Raw genomic sequence first — 15,793 nt, forward strand, 5'->3', positions numbered from 1 at the left:
AATTCACTCACAAACAAATAAAAGTCCGAAGGACTTTTATGATATGTTTGTGAGTGACTTTGTCCAGTTTATACACCAATAAATTACTTTAAAAAGGCGTTTAATCCTTATGATTCTTTAAAAATGGAGATAAGGAATTCATTTTCCCACACTCGTAACCTCTACCACACACAAATTGTATATTTGTGTCATTGAATTGGTCTGGCACATGAATATATTTGTTGGTAAACGCAAAAAAATGTACTCCATGAAATTTCCTATCTGATAATAAATAAACTGCAAAAATTGTTATAATCATTCAAATAAAATTGAGAATGGAAATGGGGAATGTGTCAAAGAGACAACAACCCGACCATAGAACAGACAACAGCAGAAGGTCACCAACAGGTCTTCAATGCAGCGAGAAATTCCCGCACCCGGAGGCGTCCTTCAGCTGGCCCCTAAACAAATATATATACTAGTTCAGTGATAATGAACGCCATACTAAACTCCAAATTGTACACAAGAAACTAAAATTAAAAATAATACAAGACTGACAAAGGCTAGAGGCTCCTGACTTGGGACAGGCGCAAAAATGCGGCGGGGTTAAACATGTTTATGAGATATCAACCCTCCCCCAATACCTCTAGCCAATGTAGAAAAGTAAACGCATAACAATACGCACATTAAAATTCAGTTCAAGAGAAGTCAAAATGAATGTTTTGTGTTTATAACGCGAAGTAAAAATAAATTTTGTTAACGTCGAGCCGGATTGTATTATTATTGCCGCCATCTTGTTTACATTTGTTACGAAAGGCAGTTCGGTCAACGTCGTCTATCGAAAAATAAACAACTTCAAGAACAACTATTGAAGTCCTCTCGACCAATCATATCAACGTATGCCCTAATATGTAAATCATATAAGAATTGTTTTTAAATGTTATGGCATCAATTAGATGATTTGATGTTTGCAAATTAGTTTGTTATCCTTTTTTTCTAAACCTATATTATGTCCTCTGAGCATGCACATTACATCTCATGTTGTAAATCCTGTAATTGATGCCATGAATTTTACTTTGTGGATCAATCAAGTTTGATGTAATATTAAATTGCATGTATAATACAGGATTAGTCTTTGGAGTTATGGCATCTGAAAATTCTATTATATACTATTTTTACACTTTTTAAATATTATCCATTTTGTATTTTAGGAACATTTAGCCAGGCAAACCAATGATATACAGCATTGTTTGGGATTTGCACTGAGTGTTCCAGGAATTGAATTTCAGCTTCATTGTCAGCACATTCATAGCCAGCATTGTCAAAGCTGTATAGACTTAGATGAAACATTACAGAAAGTTCTTGAAAATGCTGAGAAAAAGCAGATCGAAAATAAAGATGCTCTTATGTTTAAGGTAATTATCATAATGTTATTATACGGGCCCGTGCGACACTTGGTGTTGGACACCCCATATAGTAATTAGTTTGTCTGTCAGTCACAGTTTTCGTTGTTGTACGATAACTCAAGTTTGCTCCCATTCAAACAGGCCATTTTTCTAGTTGCATTACAATATGGAATTTGTTTTCTATATCTAACCACAAGTGGTCTTTGACTAATATAAATGACATTTATATTCCTAACAGACTTCACAACAAACTTTTTAATCCACATGCAAAACACTCCATTTTGTTTACAATGCTTTTATCCTTAATACACAGATCAGCCAGATTCCATGTATGTTTTTTTTCAAGTTAGTCCATGAGGGTCATCCGTGTGTTTCAGACACATTCTTTTCTTAACTTAAGTTTATGATAACCTCAAGTTTTATATAGATATTTTGTCTTTTGTAACCATGGTGGGCCTCAATATTTGGTTAAACCTACGACTTCATATCTTCCTCTGTAACAAGCCAGACTAATCTCTGTGATTTAAACATAGTATGACATTGTTATAACAATACTTTTGATGTAACACTTCTCCTGTATTCATAAATTTTTAGAAAGTAACATTTTTTTTTACTTTATAGGTAGAGAAGGCTGTAAATGATATCAAAAACCTCCAAAAACACATTGTTAGATCAAAGAACCAAGAATTTGCCAGGAAGGATATAGCTGACAACATGGAAATAAATGATGTCATTATCACATCAGACTGGGCAATGAACTTTTTACCAAAACACTATCGAGAGGGACAGTTAGACAGGTTTGCCAAACGGGGCATCAACTGGCATGTGTCTGTCTCCTTGATAAAACTACAACAAAGAATGCAAACTTTAACCCATCTTCACATCTTCAGCTCACAAACATCTCAAGATGCTGCAGTTACTACCGCGGTAATGACAGATGTGGTTCAGGACTTGAAGACAATCCTTCCAAATCTACAGAATGTCCACATATTTAGTGATAACGCAGGTTGTTACAAGAGTTCATTAACATTGTCAACTCTAAGACATGACATTGGGAAAGCACTGGCATCGTATAACTTTAGTGAAGCCCAGAATGGGAAAGGTAACATAACATAATCTTGATAATAAAACCCTACACCCTTGCAAACAGTTTGGGCGATTCCTCGTAAGCTGTTCAATTGTATTTAATGAAGCTTTACCAAAAGGAGGTTCATAATATGTAGATGAGAATAAAGAAGTTTTATTATACCCTGAATTTGCTTGGAATATATCGGGAGGGGAAAAAAAACCATGAAATTTATATGTGGACGAGTGGGGTATCGATGAAACTTTGCACAGTTGAAGAACACTACATGGGGTGTGCATGAAAGAAAAAAATAATAAAGGGAGATAATTAACTTGTAATATGTGCTTTATTATCATATTATTTACGTTCTAGTTCATATCACAATCTCAGCACTCATAATTAGTTGGATAATGTAACTTATACACAGAAACATTTGCAGTAGTACGGTTGCATTCTTATGAAATTAGATCACTGTGACCTAGATTTGAAGCTCATAATATGTCATATTTATTAATGCAGGCAGAAATAAATTCACTATGCTTTTTTGCAGGTCCTTGTGATAGAAGAGCCGCCCATGCCAAATTTGTCATAAAAAGATTTATTAATGAAGGAAGAGACGTCACTTCTGCACTTGATATGAAAAAGGTATTATTCAAAGCATTATTTAAAAAGTGGATACACAATGAAGGAAAAGATAGTCGGACAAACCATGTATCTATATCCTGATGATCTAAAAAAAAAAAAACAGACAGACAAGGGTAAATTAATGTGCCATCAAACATTTGTCATGTGAGCATAAAACCAAGATATTGATATTGGGGTACCCAATGTTGGATAATTCTATAAAACTAAACATTACCTCAATGTAAAATGATTGACTTTTTGATGGAATTTTTGTGTTTGGGCCCTGAATTATGTCTATTTCAATGAGTAAAATTATTATCACATGATTATATGAAATAGTTTTTTCTTGAACATAAAAGTTATTCTGTTATTTTTTCAGGCCCTAGAGAAATTTGGACAAAAAACATACAGAGTAAGAGTAGTTGACACCGTTTTAGATCTGGATGCAGAAAAACATAAAGAGTCAATAAAGAATGTCTCCAATTTCTACAACTTTAATTTTGGAGATGATGGCCTGAGAATGTGGCAGGCATACAACATTGGTGAAGGTAATACAATATATACTGCAGCTGTGCTATTTGAGCAGTCAAATTGCATTGACTGTATATTCATATGTGATATACAGTCACTGACCGTATATCGCCTTGTTTATGACGTTAACAATGTGTTTCCGTAGAGTTTTATTTATGACGTCAATAAAACATACAGGTTCCCGGAAATTTTACGTCTTCCGCTCAAAATTAAGAAATGATGGTTTTTACCCTAAATACTTCATTATACCCCATGCAACGGGTTGCGGAGGGTATAATGTTTTTGACCCGTCAGTCCGTCCGTCAGTCCATCCGTCAGTCCGTCAGTCCTGTTTCTTGTCATCGCAACTCCTCTCAAACCACCCAACAGAATTTCACGAAACCTTTTTAGATAATAAGGACATACTATGTAGTTGTGCATATCGACAGGAAATTGCGATTCAATTTTTTTTCTAGGAGTTACGCCCATTTGAACTTATTTACTTTAATGTACTACTGCAACAGTTTGTCATCGCAACTCCTCTCAAACCACACAACAGAATTTCATGAAACCTTTTCAGATAATAAGGACATACTACGTAGATGTGCATATCGACAGGAAATTACGATTCAATTTTTTTTCCAGGAGTTACGCCCCTTTGAACTTATTAGCCCAATATACTACTGCAACCTTTTGTCATCGCAACTCCTCTCAAACCATACAACAGAATTTCATGAAACTGTAGATAATAAGGACATACTATGTAGATGTGCATATTGACAGGAAATTATGATTCAATTTTTTTTCTGATACAATTTTTTTTTCTTACACTTATTTTATTTCTCCAATGACAATGTGGGGACGTGGGGTATGTGAGAGCGCTCACTAAGGTTCTTTCCTTTAGAACAGTTATAAGAGTTGCAGTATATAAAGAATAACCATACATTGTCTCGAAATGTCAATGCTATTTGTACTCGGCTCGAAACAGGTAGAAATGCTCGGCACAGCCTTGCTTTCTACCTGTTTCTAAGCCTTGTACAAATAACATTGATATTTCCAGACAATGTATGGTTATTCTATATATACTAAACTTGTTTCACAATTACCAGTATGAATGACATCTACATGTATCAATTGTATCCAATAAAAAGTCTCAATTCAACAACATTTTATTTAGTTCTTACTGTATTTCAGGATGGGTTAAATAATTGCAATGATGGGATGGATACATATAACAATATAAAAATATCTGTTTGACATTTTATGAACTTGGTCAAAGTCCCATAACTCTTACAAAATTTGATAAGCAACTACTTTAACAATGATCCTGTGACATTGTGAATTTTGATACAAAAAAAGAGCTATTTGTGTTCATGAATGTCCCACAAGAGAAGAGACAAACGTTATATAATGTACATTCATTGTTTACAGGGAAATTGGTGCAGTGGGATTCCCTCAAGCCATCTAAGAATGCTGTGCAGTTAAAGGTCATCAGTGATTGGACTGACATAGCAATATCAGATTCCTATGAAGGTAAGCTTTGATATTTGGTAGTATATATTGTTATGATATGCAAGTCTAAATTCAAAACAACAGTCATACATATGATTGTGTTGGATAAAAAACGCAAGTTTTTATACATCATGTATGCAAAACAAATTTCTTGGTTGAGGGGTCTAAATACAGCACAAACAGTGAAAAAGTATATTTTAACATATTGTTATTATATATACCAGAACACACCCGCGAAATGGCAGGCATTTAGTGAGTGGTTGAAAGTATGTAAACTGTTGATAGTATGAATTTGCGTAAAATATTTTATGACTGGCTTATTTCAGAAAAGGTATCAAAAGTCTTAGCCTGCCGGTGCCGTGTTGACAGGACATGATTTTGTTTTAGACATTCCCCTCTTTTTCCAAAGTCCGTTATTGCTTGTTTTCTGTTTTTCTCTCTACTATGAACATACACATGATACATATACTAAAAATAAAAATTAATTTGCTATTTACTACTCAGATTTACTATCAATTCCTAATCTACTATCCACGGCAGTCACTGATGTAGTATCATTTAGAGACTCTTTATAAAATATATCAGCGACCGCCGTGGATAGTAAACTTGGAATTGATAGTAAATAGCAAATACATTTTTTTTTATAATATATGTATGATCATAGTATACAGAAAACCTTGAAAATAATTGTCCTGTCCCAAGTATTTTTGAAAATTATGTGCTATTTTTAAACATTTCTAAACGGAAGTATTGTTTATGACTTAAAAGTCTGTCGGATGACTGAAACAATATCCGGATGCCTTTTTTTTCGTTTTTCTCCCAAAATAACCCAAAGTGAATAATCATAATCATGGATGACAAATGCGACTATGCATGGTACCTATAGGACACAGGGGAATGATGATTAATTTATTGTGGAAGGAAGAGAAGCGACTCACAAAATGAGGTCTTCTCATTTAATAGTATAGATACTCTAAACCCCATTTTGATTCATCAAATCGTATAAAAAGTAATTTGACTAATGAACCATTTTCATCAGTTATGAAATGGAAACTACATTTTCTTTTTCATTGACGTCAACATTGATTGTCTCTGTAGGAATTCATTTCCCACATGTGATTATACAAGTTCGTTTATTAAGTAGATATTATGATAAGGCTGCTATTTTATTCTATGATATATATGTATATATTAGTAACTTTTACATTTATTTTCTGTAGATCCAGTACCAACAACAACAAAACACAGACAAAATTTGATATGCCCTTTGGAGAACTGCATCCGTGAATTTAAAAAAAAGAAACACTAGATCAGCACATCTTGCAAGGACAATGTGAACATCAGTTAGAAAAAGAGGCATTGTCTGACAAAAGCAAAATTATATATGCTAAGAAATTATCAAATGCTCCTTTGTGTTGCCCAGATATGACTGCTGAAAATGTTTTTGAAGATGACAGTTTGGTCAATAGGTGTTGTGGATGGGCTTTGAAATCAAAAAAGAAGAAAACAGTTTTCAATCAAAAGCAGAAAGACTTTATGATTGAGAAATTTCAAATTGGCAAAAGAACTGGCAGTAAGGTTGATGCCAACACAGCTTCTGAAGAAATGAGGTCAGGTCACCTTGGATTTTCGAAGGACGAATTTTTAACAGGCCAACAGATTGGAAGTTATTTTTGTAGACTTGCTCAACAAGACAGAAAATCAGACAGCAATGACTACCGTGCTGCAGATGAGGAAAACAGAAGATCTAGTTTTAAAAAAGGGATCACTAAAACTATTGACATTTAATAACAAGAACTTTGAGGGTTATGTGCTTTATTGGAAATAGATTTTTTTTTTACTTTTCTACTTCTATACTTATATATTATCATTATTTTTTAACCTAAAAACTCGTCATCAACAACATATTAGTGTGGCCTGCACATTTTATGTGAACCGACATATCATGCATATAGGGATCACTTTAGTCATGGTCGATGACGTCACACTTTTCCATTTCCAATTTCTCAGCTTCTACTGGATGGATAATTAGATATTTGGTACATGACTTTGACATAGTCACTTGCAGCCCCTTTTCAGGTTCGTTGCTTATCTACTTCCTGTTTATCGATCGACTTTGTAGTTTTTTAGGTGCTGCATAATGGATATTTCCGTTACAGTTTTCCAAGATTCTTCTTTAGGGAATACTTGGATATTTGGTACATGGCTTTAACATGATGACTTGCAATGTGTCTGCCCTTTTCAGGTGTCTGCAATACCAACTTTCTGTTTTTCGAATACTTTGAAATTTTCACATAACACTGGTCATACATGTACATATGCAAAAAATTACGTAATAGTTGTAAACGGTAGGCAACACACGTCTTCCATGGAAGACTCACATCTAAGTTTAAGGTTTCTGGGTTATGCCACTGCAAATTAGTTGTCTTGGGATTGGTTTTCTCCTTAATTTGATGTGCAAGCATGTGATTATCTCATCTGCAGGTCATACCAATTAGAACACACATTTAACCCTTCTCTGTAACAGAGTTTTGCTTATTTTTCAGTAACAGGGAAACATTTGTAGAATGATGAACTTGTATGCCTTTTTGAAATTATTTTCAGATCAATCAATATATTTATGATAATATGTTAGCATTCAAGAATAGTTTGGTCACTATGGTCTACATTTTACAGGCTTACTTGACTTATACCTTGATATTTGTTTGTATAGTTAACATGATCATGATGATATGCTAAGTTTGATGTCAATAATGGAAGTTATTTTCAAATAGGTTCTTTTAGTAATTATTGTGGGATAAAGGTTACCATATGTAGCAACTACTATCCAAACAGATCTTTTTTTTAAGGAACATGAAGTATGGTTACTAATATGACTATTTTCAAATACTTATTGTATTTAGTAAGAGGATGACATTAATAATAGTATAAGACAATTTTGTAGGCGATATGAAAATATTTTGGCGGGAAACCGAACTTCTCTAGATTTTTCATCAGTTATAATGGATATTTTCATGAATCTTTAAAGTCTTATAAAATTTTAAGATAATTTATAGAATGTTCTCAAACTATCTTACTAAACTTGTTTTTATGTTTCTAACATATACATGATATAAATGAAAGATAAAGGGCTGATGAGGGGAAAAAATATATATACCATAGTTTAGATGGATAAACCCTGAGAATTTTGAATAATTTGTCCAAAATTAAAAAGTCACCATCCTTAAACTATCAGTATATGTCATTGTTATGTTATTTTCACTTTAAGGGCTGAATATGCTCGTATTTATTTGTGTTTATCATGTAGTTTAATGTGTCTGATGATCTTTTTCAAAAATTTCAAAAAATAAAAAATTGAAATTCTTGACATTTTATTTTGAATAATTTTTTTTTTTTGCCATAATTTGCCCATGGATTTTTTTTTCTCATTTTGTAATACTATCTTAGTACTACCTAGGTTTATGATACATAATACTTCATGATGCAGGCTTTTCATAGAACAATGGGTCCAAAGTTGTCATTATTTCACTTTTTCCCGAAAATTGACAAATAATGAATCAGGGGTGTCATATGGCTCTGTTTCGTAAATGTATGCTAAATGTAAAAACTGAAAGTATGTGCTTAATCCAAGAAATATATATGATTGTTTTACATATTATATCTGGAAAATGTTTATTAGTTGTCTAAACTATTATTATTTAAGTCCGAAAATGTCAATATTGGGCATTTTTCTGAGATTTTGAGTGGTCAAAATCAGCCATAATGGTAACCATAGCAACCACACGCACCATCCATAAAATCTTTCCAGGTAAGTTTCTATTGAGTGGTACTAAGTATAATAACAAAGTTTTATCAAAATCTGAGACCCTGTGTGCCAGGCCTATTCAGAATTTCTTTGGTAATTACAGAGAATTGCTCTTAATACATGTATTCATTTAAACACATGACGTAACTAATAATGACTTTTTATACAACAATAATTTGATATTAGAATACTTTGAAAAATAAGTGTAAAGAAAGTTTATTTCTTGTAACTAATGCATAATTGATTGTATTACTATTCAACGTTTTTGTTCAGTTTAAATATAACTATGAATTAAATATTGAACATTGGAAAAGATTAAATATACCGTGGATTTTTATTCCATACTATACTTTGTAAAAAAGTAATTTACAATATATGAATGTATCAATGATATATCAAATCAATAGATAAGTGCTGACTTGCTATTTAACAACACAAAATTGTTACGAAAAAATATTCATCAATGTTAACTTTAAGAAGATCTCAATAAAACTTTTGAAAATGAATGACAATGTAAGGTCGTTAAAAAGGTGACAAAACCTGACAATGGTTTTAAAAGTTCCTCCATGATTGTACTGCTTGTGTTTTCTAGAAAGATGGCCTTTTCCATTCTCCAAGGTAGACTTTGACCTGAAATATACACATTTAGTCTTAGATGCATGATTTTTTTTTATTAGTTGTTAGAGGCTTTGAACTAGCTGTCAGTAATATGCTGCGAGTACTCTCAGATCAGTCAGTACTTATTTTCTTTTTGTAGTTGGGATATACAAGTACCCGGCCACGTCCACCCTGTGTTTATGTTAGATGTATTTCTATTTGTATCCCTCTGATGAGTTAAGCTTTTTTCAACTGATTTTTATAGTTCGTTCTTATGTTGTACTGTTACACCACTGTCCCAGGTTAGGGGGAGGGTATGGATCCCGCTAACATGTTTAACACCGCCACATTCTGTATGTATGTGCCTGTGCCAATTCAGTGGTTGTCGTTTGTTGATGTGTTACAAATTTGTTTTTCGTTCATTTTTTGTACATAAATTAGGCCGTTAGTTTTCTCGTTTGAATTGTTTTACATTTGTGATTTAGGGGCCTTTTATAGCCGACTATGAGGTATGGGCTTTGCTCATTGTTGGTGACCGTACGGTGACCTATAGTTGTTAATTTCTGTGTCATTTGGTCTCTTGTGGAGAGTTGTCTCATTGGCAATCATACTACATCTTTTTTATACATATTAAAGTGAAAGATGTTTTCAGTAGCTATTCCTCAAATATACTTCTTATAAAAGTGAATTTTAATCTTGTTACCCAAATAGATGACAAATTATAATGGGTCACTGTTCAAATAACTAAATATAATTGTAATAACAATTCACACATTCCTATTCTAGGAAATAATTAGTTTTATTTGCCTTAAACATAGTTGGTATAATACTATCTCATAATCAAATTCAAAAACGTTTAAAGGTTAGATATTACAAACACTCTTTTGTACATATTACAAGGACACCTAAATTTTGGACCATAAATTGGAAGGTTTGATTTTTATTTCTTCAACTAGAAACATCTTTTAGAAGTAGTAAGTAATCAGCAATCAACTGGGCCTTTATGATTTATGGAATAGGTTTAGAAAATATTTAAATTTTAAAAGCAATATTCGTTAATAGCATTTTATGAAAATGTTATAACTAGTCTTGGACCCTTATCCACTTCTCAAAAATTGCAACAACAAAAATCGAACAATAAAGCAACCTGTATCAATTAACTTGTTTGAAACACGTACCTCCCTTATCCAAGGTACACCAATCATATTTTATTACAATATATATATATATACACATTTGTAAATTAAAATTTCAACCATTTCACATAATTGTAACACAGCTATTCATATATCTCAAGTATAACTCATTTTATTTTATTCATAGTAAAAAAATATCTTACTGAGCGTGTTTCTTATTCTACACCCATGATATATTAAAGCGTCAGTCAAGAGGTCTATCCGTTTTCCTGGAGTCATTTCTTTTGTAATTTTTGAGAATTTTCCCATGAAGGACCATAGTCACTACAAACTCACACCACCGGTGAGACCTATGCCACTTGTTCTTCTTGGACCGCATAAAACCTGAAATAAGTGTAAAAAGTGGAAAATTTACATCCTATAATTCGTCCAATTTGGCGAAGTAGTTTTAGAAGAGACATTTTTGTAAAAGTTGATTGACATACACCATAACAATTTGTTTTATGCAGACGCTTTGTTGTTTACCTATTTCGACGTTAACGTTTACCCCCAAGTTTTATTTATTCGTGTGTGTCAGTAATTTTCTTATTGATTTCATACCAAAGTTCTTTATATATTTAATGATTAGATATTTTTAAATTGCACAGAATTGTGACTGCATCCTGAAACAGTACAAACAATAAATTAACAGATCATAGATGAAAACAAATCAATTTGCTGAACTAGTACACATTTTTGTTTAATGGCCAGCTGAAGCCCGCTTCCGGGTGCGGGATTTTCTGAAGACCCATTGCTGGCCTTCGGCTGTTTTCTGCATTTTGGTTGGGTTATCTCATTGACACATTCCTCATTTTCATATATATAACCCTAATGATGTTGTGAACTGTCTTTTGCAATTCTGTGTTAGGCAATGTGGTTATACGTCAATGACAGATAATGCTCGCCTTGTCCTTTGATAGGAAGGTGTCTGGTAATAGTGTTCCTTCCATCGGGCATTATTATTAAGGAAGTTGCAGATTGCATTTGGTCTGAAGCTTTCATTTCTCTAAGATATTTATGAATTGACGGTGCGATAAAATGGGTAAAAATGTTAAAAATAGGGGAATAGTAGTAAACATTGTGTTATAATCTTAATCACTATAAAAACAAAGAAGCACAAAAAGGCATATAGGCAAAGCACATTAGAAAAAATAAAAAACAAGAATACAAAAAGTTATCATTGCACAATAATAGGATGTATAAGTACAGAGCCACGTCATATGTATCATAGAAAAACGAAGAGACATATAGATAAGGCACATTAGCAAAAATGAAAGACAAAAATACAAATATTTAACAATAGCACAATGACAAGATGTATACCCGATTAGAAAACATGAAGATTAAATGTTACTCGATCGAGATACTGTAGCCAACTTGGGGCAAGTTGCTGCTTTCTCACCTGGAAACACTGTAACCAGTCTGTAAGGAGGATAGTTCCACCAAATGGTGTAAATTTGAGCCCTGGGGATATTTTTTTATTTTGGCCGGCCAAAAAAAAAAAAAAAAAATTCCGGAACTAATGGCAATGATTCCCCATCGGGAAAATACTGCAAATAAAATGTAGCCCGATTGGGAAACATGGAGATTAAATGTTACTCGATCGGGATACTGTAGCCAAATTGGGACATATTTCCCAAATGGGTGACAGTAGGTTGTTGCTTCCTCACCTTGTCACTTTGGTTAAAAGTGGGTACGGGTGCCGCTGGAATTTAAAAAAAAACACCCCCATTTATATATTGCCCAAGACCGAAAATCCCGAAATTTCTGACCCAGTCATACATTTGACAAGTTGAAAAAGCGACTTATTCCAGCGGCACGTTTGTATTAACCTGTAATTGAGGCTTCATATCATGGAAATCAAATTCCACGTAATTTTCAGTACTCGATCCTTTTATTTGATTTTAATGTATATATTTCAACAGAATTTTTTTCACTTGGAACACAGTTAATTCTATTAATGTGGTCTACTAAGCTGGAAATTGATACATGTGGTTCATATTCAATCAGATATATGACTTATAAGTTTGGGGCCCTGGTGATCATGTTCCATTTCTCCCATGAATATACAAATAGCATGTCTCAAGCATCTATGAACCAACATTGGGATGCTAATAATGTTGCATACTAGTTTTGGAAAAGGCCCAATGGTATGGCTTAGAATGTCCTGGACAACCTGGTTATTTGGATGTCCTCTAGTTTGGACATCAAGATCATCCTGTGATTTCTCATCTATGCTGGGAGCTATGAGTTTGACTGCATGTCTATCAAAACGATAAGTTGGTTCTGGTACACAAACCTTCTTCCAACCATTGGTCTCCTTTTATATATATGGTACCAAAAACAAATGATACCTAAGATAGATGGAGGAAAAGGGTACATCAAAATATTCTTACCGTTCATGTTATTGTTGCTTTCTTTTTCCAGCTCTGTTGACCTATTTGTACAACTGTCATCTGAAAAAGATAAATATCATAGGTAATTTGAAGAACTGATATTGATTTATACAAGACTTTTATTTCAAACAGTTGATACATGCACTCATAAAATCTTTACATGCTTTGAAAAAAAAACATGCTAAAAGAAGTCTGTAAATCCACTTAAAACACCAAAATAGTCTTACCAATCAGTTCATTGTTGTTTTCTGTTTGTACAACTGTCATGGCTGGATTGCTGAGTTTTTGTTGGAAAAGTCACATCTGCAAAGTAAGTTCAGATATGTAAAGATTTAAATGTAGTTGCACGTTGTGTGAAATATTCAGAAGTTTTTATAATATCAGTTTATTTTCAATGTATGAGTTTGACTGTCCCTGTGGTATCTTTCGCCTTCCTTTTAATGACTTCAAGGGTAATTATGAAAATAAAGTGTGATGTGATTGTCAATGGAATCTCCATAGAGACAAAATGACATTCAATTATAATGTTTTAACCAAAGGATATCATTGTATGGCATGATTACATATCAACCATCCTGTTTGTAAAAGTGAACTTGAAATTTATCATATTGTATAAAATGTAAAAGGAAACTATTGCTACAAAAACAAACAAATTATCTTATGCTTCCTGATTTCTGTATTTGTGTTCGAACGTAATAATTTTTGTTCTTGTTATTGTTATACAAATAACATGGAAATAATGTGACGACTATATATACAAATGTCTTACATGTCACACCTGTCCTGCATTTTAGGGTTGACCAAAATATTTTTGCCATAGTGAGAGGCAGTGAAAAATCATTGATTTGAAACTTGACAAGACAATTCCCCCATTTTGTATTTATATTTTACTATTTCAGATTTAATAGGTTGGTCTCTGAAATGGGACAATGTTGAACCTTCTGGTCTTGAGGATTGTTGGCCCTGCCCATCATGGAATACCACATCATAGTTTTCCCAGTGCCACCACACTTGTTCACCACATTCAAGAAAATTTGTTATAGGTGCAAGATGTTGAAAAATATGTTGATTTAGTTTGATCATAGTTTCTGTGAATATTATATCCTGTCTTTGTGGAAGAAGACGAGCTTGTTTGCTCATGATGTAGTCTTGTTTTAATAGCTATCTATCTTTTCGCCTTTTGAATGCTAATTATGAATCTCAGAATTGCGTTGTCAACAATCCATGGAATCCAAGATGGAAATTTATAATTTATAGTTACATGAATGAATTTATCTTTTTGTTGGATAATCCCCCTAATTACAGGTTATACAATTGCCAATGGAGAACAATTTATAACCTAAGGGCAACAACATGTATTAAATCTCTCATTTAATTAAACATAATTGAAATCAAAACATAGTCTGTATCTCATTGATTAGAGGTCTTTGCTCATCTGATTAGTAATTATAAAAACAAGAAGGTTTTTGGAGAATTCTTTGTTCTCTTTTCAAAATCATAAACAATTTACATTTTAGTGACACAATGGGATACATGTATCCATTACTGAACAAAAATTTCAATGCATTGGTTCATTGTAAAAATGTTTTGTATTCTTTCCTAATTTTGATGTCATAACACTATGACGAATCAACAGTTTATCTACTCTAAGCTAAAGTTCTAAATATAATTGGAAATTAAGCTTTAAAAAATGTTATTACATATATAAAAGCATTCTTCTGTAGTATAGTACATAACTTAACTTAGGACTACAAGTACATTTATGTATTTTCCTATTTTGAATCTATTTTCTTATTTTTAACATTTTTGTGTTTAATAAAAAATATCTCAAATTATTGACAAGCATTGGAAGTCATTTATTTCAAAAGCTGGAAATAAAGTAAAATTTGTAAGCCTAGGAGATTTGGTTTATCATAATGCAGCTTGAGACAACAGATCTAAATAATGTATTTGATAAACTCTCATGTAATATTGATGCATTCTATTTTATCAGTACTTTAATCTGATGATTACATGCAGTTGTCGATTTTCATTTAAACTAGGTTTTATATTAAACTACATTACTAAAGTAATCGAAATGTAATCGATGATTACATCATTATTTTTGCTGTAATCGATTAAATTACGATTACATGTAATCGAAAATGTTTAATCAATTACAATCGATTACAGATTACGATTACCCCATCCCTGGTTTCCTGCTCACAATATTGACCTTGCTCTAGGTATATGCACAATACCCATTCTAAAGTTTATTCCGATCAAGACTTCCATTTCCTTCATAGATGTAAATATTGGTTTGATTGGTAATATTTTTAATCATGTCATCAAGTTGTCTCTGGAGGTGATTTCTAAATCGATCCGTAATCTGTCAAACTGAGCTACAACTTAAACAAGATATCTATCTTTGTTAATATCATTAATATTTATGGTTGTAGTAAAGTAAACCTTTTTTGCCGACTGATTCTTTTAGTCATATGAGACTGACTTTATATATGGACTGGTGGTCGAGTGGTCAAAGTAGTCGAACTACTGTATCAAAAGCCAGTCAACACTGAGGTTGTGAGTTCGAATCCCGAACCTAACTCCAATCTCAATTTTCTAGGATTGTCAGTTTTCATAAAACTAAAGTGTAAAAGAAATATGGTTATTATCTCTTTAACGTATTTCTCCTTGTTATTTTATTTTTCACATATTCACAATTCAACATTTCAGATATGGAT

The 15,793-nt window shown here is 32.6% G+C and overlaps 1 protein-coding gene across 1 annotated transcript; it reads left to right on the forward strand.

Annotated features, from left to right (window-relative positions):
* The first annotated feature begins 2,256 nt into the window (after positions 1–2,256).
* On the forward strand, positions 2,257–10,296 carry LOC127717233 (uncharacterized). The gene is made up of 5 exons (XM_052222984.1): positions 2,257–2,487; positions 3,002–3,096; positions 3,455–3,623; positions 5,017–5,118; positions 10,286–10,296. The coding sequence occupies exons 1-5, from the start codon at positions 2,316–2,318 to the stop codon at positions 10,294–10,296; spliced, it is 549 nt and encodes a 182-aa protein (XP_052078944.1). The 5' UTR covers positions 2,257–2,315.
* The last annotated feature ends 5,497 nt before the right edge of the window (positions 10,297–15,793 follow it).

This window comes from Mytilus californianus, unplaced genomic scaffold, assembly GCF_021869535.1.
Source record: "Mytilus californianus isolate M0D057914Y unplaced genomic scaffold, xbMytCali1.0.p SCAF_91, whole genome shotgun sequence".
Taxonomy (NCBI): Eukaryota; Metazoa; Mollusca; class Bivalvia; order Mytilida; family Mytilidae; genus Mytilus; species Mytilus californianus.

What these genes read in the sequence shown, in the direction of transcription:
- LOC127717233 (XM_052222984.1), top strand. Translation starts at nt 2,316, where the DNA reads ATGACAGATGTGGTTCAGGACTTGAAGACAATCCTTCCAAATCTACAG. An exon ending in TGAAGCCCAGAATGGGAAAG is followed by an intron (nt 2,488 to 3,001) that starts GTAACATAACAT and finishes GCTTTTTTGCAG; the next exon opens with GTCCTTGTGATAGAAGAGCC. An exon ending in CTGCACTTGATATGAAAAAG is followed by an intron (nt 3,097 to 3,454) that starts GTATTATTCAAA and finishes TTATTTTTTCAG; the next exon opens with GCCCTAGAGAAATTTGGACA.